The sequence below is a fragment of the Mercenaria mercenaria genome, chromosome 13 (genome assembly GCF_021730395.1).
Source record: "Mercenaria mercenaria strain notata chromosome 13, MADL_Memer_1, whole genome shotgun sequence".
NCBI lineage: Eukaryota > Metazoa > Mollusca > Bivalvia > Venerida > Veneridae > Mercenaria > Mercenaria mercenaria.
The window spans coordinates 32,431,046-32,440,315 of record NC_069373.1 but is presented as its reverse complement, the minus strand read 5'-3'; the positions used below and the strand labels follow the sequence as shown (position 1 = coordinate 32,440,315).

General features: G+C 36.1%; 1 protein-coding gene across 1 annotated transcript in view; it reads left to right on the top strand.

The window, feature by feature from the left end:
* LOC123529031 (putative helicase MOV-10) overlaps positions 1 to 9,270 on the top strand; it is a 30,940-nt gene that overhangs the window by 828 nt on the left and 20,842 nt on the right. The window contains exons 2-4 of the mRNA XM_045309198.2: positions 6,068 to 6,641; positions 7,348 to 7,504; positions 9,157 to 9,256. Of these exons, the coding sequence (XP_045165133.2) occupies positions 6,086 to 6,641; positions 7,348 to 7,504; positions 9,157 to 9,256 (813 nt within the window). The 5' untranslated portion in view covers positions 6,068 to 6,085. The remainder of the gene's footprint in view (positions 1 to 6,067; positions 6,642 to 7,347; positions 7,505 to 9,156; positions 9,257 to 9,270) is intronic.

The following is a 9,270-nucleotide window of genomic DNA, read 5'->3' as shown; positions in this document are numbered from 1 at the left end:
TATATAGCGAAGAACTAACTCCAGATATGTACTTTTTACTTTAAAACTAACATGTTTCATCCATTGGACTTCATCAGAGTATAATAACAAAACGGTATGACGTCATAGGAAAGTACGACGTCAAAACTTGTTACCCATAAATAATATGTATAAATAATTGACTTACATTTGTCTGTTTAAAAAATATTTATCCAAAAATACTGGGGAAGAGGATGTTTTTTGCGCATGCTCACTGTCAACACATGAAGGCCTGACATTGGCCGATTGGGTCACTTTTCATTACTTGATCGGGAATGACTGTTGCAACATTTTTGGGAAAGTTTCAATATAATACTATGGAGATTTTTTTTAAATGACAAAGTGGTCGAATTTATTATCAGTCAGCCTTTGTACAGTCCCCATTTTACATACCCCTTTCAGGGCCTCACTTCTTGTGAGTTTGCTTATTAAATATAAATTTAAATTATGTCAATTATTCAGTAAGAGCTAAGCTTTATTTTGATACCAACCATTGATAACAGTTTGCAAAAATAAAAAAGTTACAGGTGAAAAACCTCATTTTCTGTCCGAGTTTATCATCAGTACCAGTATAGTAATTACAGGGAGTGAGGATCTGGGTATAGGCGTGGGGATGCATATGTCTTGTTAGATGGGATGTGGGGGCTGACATAGGGAGTAAGTGGTACAGCAACCAAACCATTCACTATTTTGTAGAACATTTAAGGAGGCATGAATCAGATCTCCTATTTTCAAGGGTATGCCATCTCAGCTGACTTAGCGTGTTTGTGACAGTGTGCTGTAAGGGGACTAGTCATGATTAACCCATCGCGCTGCCCTCCGCTGAATCATTTCAATTTGGTGGATGTTGTGTTGGGTATAAGGGCTCCAGACGCAGCTAGCATATTCCAGCTATGGCCTGACTAGAGCTTTATAAGCTACTTCCCGAACTTTTGGGGTTTTGCATGGAATTTTTTGCTTAATGAAGTTAAGTGTTCAGGTAGCTTTTGATGTGACTAAATTGAAGTTTTTATTCCAGTTAAGATCTGAGGATATAGTGACCCCAAGATATTTTGCATCAGGAACTGTTTCCAAGACTTGGCCATGGAGTGTATACTTTGATTTGAAAGGGTTTTTTTGACCTTGTTATGTTCATAACTGTGCATTTTGAGGGTTTAAACTCCATGTCCCACTTACATTCCCATAACTGTAACCTATTCAAGTCTTGCTGGAGGATGTTTTCTTGGACTATTTACAGTTAAATAGACAGCAGTGTCATCGGCGAATAAACAGACCTGTGAAATCAGATTTTCAGGCAGTTAATTTATGAAGAGTAAGAATAGAAGGGGGCCTAGGACGGAGCCTTGTGGGACTCCGGATGTTACTGGAACTTCATCTGATGCTTCACCATTCACAAGGACAGATTGGCACCTGCCTATCAAGAAAGACTTGACCATTGCAACGTGGTGCCCTGAACACTGTGTTGATGAAGTTTGTACAGAAGTTTCAGATGGTTAACCTTGTCAAATGAAAGGCATATAGAGCAAATCTCGCTAACATCACAGGGGTCTCGCGAGGGAGTCAAGAAGTCGTTATCTATGCCCGAACTGTGCTTTATTCCATGATCAAAGTGAAATCAACTTTGCCCGCAAAATTTCAAACCAACAACAAATCGAATACATGTCAATTTGTGCCTGAAGCGTTGACTCTGCCCACTCGACTGTCAAAATTTCTACTGTGTAATGCGTCTGCAGTGTTTATTGATAAGCTTGTAATTAAAAAGATGAAGAAACACGTTGTTTATAGTGTGTGAACATGAAGCACAATCATCTTATGGATTGAAGGAACTGCGACTGTTTGTTTGATGCACACATGTTCAGTCGCTGATGTGCAACGCTTGACTGTTTAATGGATTAATGAAATTGCAACCGCGGCATACTTAAACTGACACTTTCAATGTGTATTGATATATTTTGTGGTATAAGATGGCTGATGTGATTGATAAAAAATTTATTGACTGATAGAAAAATGATTACTTGATTTTATAAGTAATGATCTTACTTTATGACTTATGAACTGATGTGATGATTTATTTACCTATTAGACAGTGACTATTTGATGATTGAGTAACTGTATGATATTTCACTTGTTTATGTATGGTTGTATACTTAAACTGACCATATAATTAGCTGTCAAATAAAGTGTCTAGCCATCTAGTAACTGGACACCTAATACTGTCATTTAACTGACACTGACTACATTTTACACAATTTTTATATTTTGATTAAAATAGATAAAGACATTTTAACTTTCTAAAACATATTTTTGTCTTTATGATCATGTTTATGTTTTAAAATAAAGCATGTTAAAAGAGGAAATTATCATTACTTCCTATGCAGCATATCCTCTAACGTAACATTTCATCTTTGCCATCTTCTTTTAAACTTCAGTTTTTCAATATTTTAAACGAAATTAAATATACAGTGAAAGTTTGAAACACAGCTTGCTAGAGCATTGATAACTGAAACTCTTAATCTTACCTATATAATTTTATACATATAGTTTTCTATAATTCAGTCTCTAGAAACCCTGGCTTACTCAAGCATTTTGCCTATCCCTTTGCAACCCATAGTATTCAGTGTTTTATAGTATATACTTTTTAAAAAAATATGATTTTCAGTTTCATTTCATGTTAGTTACCCCTTCATGAAATACAGTGGCATGTCTTACACTGTTTCGGTTTTTAGCTCCACTATTCGAAGAATAAGTAGAGCTATCCTACACACCACGCATCGGTGTCGGCGTCACACCCTGGTTAAGATTTTCGTACCAGTCCACTTTTTGACAAAGTCTTTTGAGATAAAGCTTTGAAACTTTCAACACTTGTTTACCATCACCATGTCCAGTTGTAGGCAAGAGTACATTATAACTCTGTCAAGCATTTTGACTGAATTATGGCCCCTTTTGACTTAGAAATCTTGGTTTAGTTTTGTGTACCAGTTCATATTTTGACAAAGTCTTTTGAGATAAAGCTTTGAAACTTTCAACACTTGTTTACCATCACCATATCCAGTTATAGGCAAGAGTACATAACTCCATCTAGGATTTTGGCTGAATTATGGCCCCTTTTTGACTTAGAAATCTTGGTTAAGTTTTTCGTACCAGTCCACATTTTGACAAAGTCTTTTGAGATAAAGCTTTAAAACTTTCAACACTTGTTAACCATTACCATGTTCAGTTATAGGCAAGAGTACATAACTCCATCAAGGATTTTGGCTGAATTATGGCCCCTTTTGACTTAGAAACCTTGGTTAAGTTTTTCGTACCAGTTCATATTTTGTGTAAAGTGTTTGACGTATGGCTTTGAAACTTTTATAACTTGTTCATTATAATCAGTAGACAAGAGTACTTAACTCTATCATCTATTTTGGCTGAATTATGGCCCTTTTTGGAATTGGAAATTGGTTCTGTTTTCGTACATGTCCACATTTGTCAAAGTTATTTGACATATGGCTTTTAAACTTTAAACACTTGTTTATCATCATGATTTCCATCTGTAGGCAAGAGTACATAACTCTGACAACTATTTTGGCTGAATTATGGCCCTTTTTAGCTCGACTATTCGAAGAATAAGTAGAGCTATCCTACTCACCACGGCGTCGGCGTCACACCTTGGTTAAGTTTTTCGTACCAGTCCACATTTTGACAAAGTCTTTTGAGATAAAGCTTTGAAACTTTCAACACTTGTTTACCATCATCATGGCCAGTTATAGGCAAGAGCACATAACTCCATCAAGGATTTTGGCTGAATTATGGCCCCTTTTGACTTAGAAATCATGGTTAAGTTTTTCGTACCAGTTCATATTTTGACAAAGTCTTTTAAGATAAAGCTTTGAAACTTTCAACACTTGTTTACCATCACCATGGCCAGTTATAGGCAAGTGTACATAACTCCATTAAGGATTTTGGCTGAATTATGGCCCCTTTCGACTTAGAAATCTTGGTTAAGTTTTTCGTACCAGTTCATATTTAGACAAAGTCTTTTGAGATAAAGCTTTGAAACTTTCAACACTTGTTTACCATCACCATGTCCAGTTATAGGCAAGAGCACATAACTCCATCAAGGATTTTGGCTGAATTATGGCCCTTTTTGACTTAGAAATCTGGGTTAATATTCCGTACCAGTTCATATTTTGACAAAGTCTTTTGAGATAAAGCTTTGAAACTTTCAACACCTGTTTACCATCACCATGGCCAGTTATAGGCAAGAGTACATAACTCCATCAAGGATTTTGGCTGAATTATGGCCCCTTTTGACTTAGAAATCTTGGATAAGTTTTTCGTACCAGTTCATATTTTTTGTAAAGTGTTTGACATGTGGCTTTGAAACTTTTATCACTTGTTTAGTATAATAGTCTCTATCTGTAGGAAAGAGAACATAACTCTGTCATCTATTTTGGCTGAATTATGGCCCTTTTTGGACTTTGAAATTGGTTCTGTTTTCTTACAAATCCATGTTTTGTCAAAACTATTTGACATATGGCTTTTAAACTTTGAACACTTGTTTATCATTATGATTTCCATCTGTAGGCAAGAGTACATAACTATTTTGACTGAATTATGGCCCTTTTTGGACTTTGAAATTGGCTCATACAGTGCCATTTAGTGCAAGACTTATCGAAATCAAAGAAATACAGGAACATTGTTTGTCTAATCTATTTATTTCTTTTGTCTGAATATCCGTGGAAATATTTTGACCCCATTCTTCAATCAATGCTTCGAATAGTCGAGCGCGCTGTCATCAGACAGCTCTTGTTGAACTTTGAAATTTGTTCAGGTTTTCTTACAAGTCAGCGTTTTGTCAAAACTATTTGAACTGTGGCTTTGAAACTTTTAACACTAGTTTATCAGCATGATTTCCATCTGTAGGCGAGAGTACATAACTCTGTCAACTATTTTGACTGAATTATGGCCCTTTCTATGCCCCCGGCATCTACTGCTGCTGGAGGCATATAGTGATCATCGTTCATCCGTCCGTCCGAGCTCACATTTGCATACTTAGGTGGCTATAGGAACAATAGGTAACTGTACTTTTTCTTTGATGTCATTCATTCCTTAAGGCTTTTATATGGCTATTTAATAATTTTTCTCTTACGTGGCTAAAAGAACAATAGAGAGAACAAAAGAGTAGCCACATAAGTATCCATATGTAGGAACTTCCGTACAAGGTTAACCAAATGGGACCGTTTCGTCTAGCATCAATACCCCTTACTAGAATGACTTGATACTAATGCAGATGTAACCTGTGACCATTCCTCATCTTCAGACATCACCTGACCTCAGTTTGACCTTCACCTCATTTTGGACTTAGGTTGCTTTATATGGGCCATCTCTTGGTTAACCAAATGGGACCGTTTCGTCGAGCATCAATACCACTTACAAGAATGAATTGATACTAATACAGATGTAACCTGTGACCATTTCTCATCTTCAAACATCACCTGACCTCAGTTTGACCTTGACCTCATTTTGGACTTAGGTTGCTTTATATGGGCCATCTCTTGGTTAACCAAATGGGACCGTTTCGTCTAGCATTAATACCGCTTACAAGAATGAATTGATACTAATACAGATGTAACCTGTGACCATTCCTCATCTTCAAACATCACCTGACCTCAGTTTGACCTTGACCTCGTTTTGGACTTAGGTTGCTTTGTATCGACAAGGATGCCACCGGGGGTTCTTTTATTGAACGCAGCTCCTTGTTGGACTTGGAAAGTTAAATTTTTCATACAAGTCCATATTTTGCCTAACATATAACATAACATATTTGCCATCATGGTCACACATTGCCATTTAGTGCAAGACTAATCAAAATTCACAAGTACAGGAACATTTTTGTGTTTAATCCATTTTTTCTGAAAGTCTGTGGTAATATTTTGACCCCATTCTTCAATCAATTTTTAAAATAGTCGAGCGCGCTGTCATTCGACAGCTCAAATGTTTTTGTGTGATAAAGGTGAGATCTGACTGGTCAATTTGTGATGTCTGTACTTTAAATTATTTACAGTTCCACACAACCACCAGAATGAACCAGAGAGTGGAAACATTCTGGGACCTGAGGAGGTTCCTGAAGACTGAAAATGTAGAAATAGAGGGACTTATGAAGTCCGAATTGAGGAACTGGTATACAAATGAGTACAAGACATACAAACAACAGATATCACCCGATGAGAAGCTCCCAACATTCTTTCTTATCATGCAAGCAGTGTATAAACTGAAGATAGCTCATTATGAAGATGAGAAACTAGTCCTTGGACCGAGTCCGGAGATGAAAAAAGAGAGAGAGAAGACAGCAAAACAGAAACCCCAGAAACAAAAACACCTGAAACAAATGAGAGTAACAGAAAATGTCAACCAAAGGGATAAGAGTTCCTCACAGAGTTCAGCACAGAAATCTGCACAAAGATCCCCACAGAGGGATGTACATGAAGAAATTGCGAGACATGAAGATGGGACTATGACATTAAATGGAAAGATGGTTACGAGGAAACAGCTGATGAAAAGGCATAGAATGGCTGTTGATCAGCATCTGACGTTCAAGTCTGGTCTTGCTAAAGTTGTCAATCAGCCGGATTTTAAAGGTAAATCAAATTTTTCTGGAGTACACTATTAGCAATTTTATAATTAGAAAATACGGTGATCTTACATGTATGTTGCTTGATATATGGAATCTATTGTCACCATAGGTTTTATGCCAATAGAATTTGTCATATATCATTATGTGGAAAATTTTATATCCAGGTTGTTCTTCAGTTTATGTTCATAAAATTTGCTACAAATTAGAATTTGTGGTCAGATGATCACAGTTAGCTGAAAAGCTGCGATGAGCTTAAAAAATTAAAAGAATGACACAAATCAGTAATAATATATTTCTGGGGTGAAAATTCCTCAGATGTTATAGTTAATTTGCCAAGTAAAGCTTATAATCCTCAGATATCTAAGTTTATATGAAGGTAATTCACCAGGTATAGGTACTAATGACAGGTATTGTTTTCTACAACTGGCAGAGGTTTAAGTAACAATTACAGAATGATTGCCCTATAGTTTTTAAGAGATTTATCTTAGAAATAATATAGTTTTAATAAGTAGTCTTACTAGTATGTTGGCACATCTATGGCACAGTGCTAAAATTGCAAAGGTTAAGAGGTTATTCCAAGGTTCCAATTTGCATCTAAAGTAATGGCTGGTGGGACACCTGTGGTCTTCCTTCAACATTAGTTTCAAAGCTGTAAAATTGCCATATGACACTTGATTTTATTAACATTTCTTTAAATTTGTCTGCACTAGGTGACCCCAATGAGTGGAAGTTTATAGGTAAAACTGAGAGAGGCTTCTACTGTACACTTTGTCAGTCAAAGCTCACATCACATCCTGATGCAGAGAGACATTTAGAAGGAAGAAAACATAGATTGGCTACCTCTATGAACCTGATCAGATCTAAAAAGTAAGTGGCAATAGTTTCTCACGTCTCATTATATTTCAAGAAATTGCCTTACTTTCCAATTTACTTTGTCTATAAATTTGTACTGCTGTTATTTTTATAGGTATTTGTTTTACGTTATTTCTAGATTGAAGCTGTATGTAAAGGATAAGAGTAGGTGCTTTGATATATGATCTTATTACATACCTTACTGTAGATAGTTACAAAACTGCGTAGGACTAAATCCTGTAACCCAGACCAATTAACAGGAAGCAGGCATTGTAACGTTTTATTGACCCACCAGAAATGAGTGACGTCATTTTTGATGTAATATTACCCAGTGTCGTCGTGATAAAATATTTGTTAACGTCAGTATTTTATGTTATTATTAAATCTGTATTTATAGTCCTTTCTATTGGTCTAGATGTAGTCACATGATCAATGATAAAAAGTCGTATTGACTCAAAGGCGGAGCCAAAAACAAGTATTGACCTCCAGCTGTGATGTCATCACGGTTTGATGGCAAAACAATGTGACCTCATACACAATTTACCACGAAAAATGACCAAAGTCTGCAGATATTTGTATTTAAAAGTTATCCTTATTAGTAGGCTGGATTTAATAAACAATTTTTGCCTTTTAAGTTCGATCGATATGTGGATTTATCGACCTCGCCAAAAGGCAATAATTGTATATTATTAACTGATTCATCATGTACTGTTTAGGTATACAAATGTACATTATAATAAACAGCTCATAAAATGGCAATGACGTTCCTTATGTGATATTGGCACTCAGTGATACTCTCTTGTGCAGTATAGGTTTAGTCATGTTAATACCCACTTCAGGCCTGCCATTGCCGTTTGAAATTAAAGTCTCGTCACTTGTAGGATTACTGTTGTGCAAGCATATCATGCTGTAGTCTGTGGTCTTTAAATATAATTACCTCTTGAAAAATTTTTAGCAAGGAATGTTAATGAAACAGGTATTATGTTTCATACAAATTTCATCACACACATTGGGTTTCTAATAAATTTAAAAGTTTTACTTAAAAAGTCAGTTCTTGTTTTTCAACATTTTAGCTGATGCATGATTGCTATATGTCTCATTGATTATTTCAGATACCGGTATATACTTTTCAGAACATTTACCACATAAATACAGTAATGAAAAAATTACCATGCAGTTCTACTGACCTTGTATAGCTTGAAAATTAATTTAATATGTAGGTTTGTATTAGGCTTATAGCATCTTCAAATAGTGCTTAAAAATCTATTACGCTCGTCAGTTACAGTCAACATGGAAAGTAGTCCAAACATGGTAACCTTTTTTTTTAATATGAGAACTTCAAAACTTTCTGTGAGTCTATAGCATCAGGTTATTTTGCACTGTGCATACATGGCTTCTTTCTGTAACATTCTCACATATTTGAGCTGCATCATGAGAAAATCAACATAGCGCATTGGCAACCAGCATGGATCCAGACCAGCCTGTGCATCTGCGCAGTCTGGTCAGGATCCATGCTGTTCGCTTTCAAAGCCTATTGCAATTAAAGAAACCGTTAGCGAACAGCATGGATCCTGACCAGGCTGCGCGAATGAGCAGGCTGGTCTGGATCCATGCTGTTCGCAAATGCACTATGTTGGTTTTCTCATGGTGGGGCTCATTTTATTCAGAGATAAGCTGGTTGAAGGATCTCCCACCATTTCAATAACTGCTGATACAGAAGAAAAGGAGGGAACTTACTTCATAAACACTGAGGAAGAAATAGTTAAGGTGAGGGTCATTCT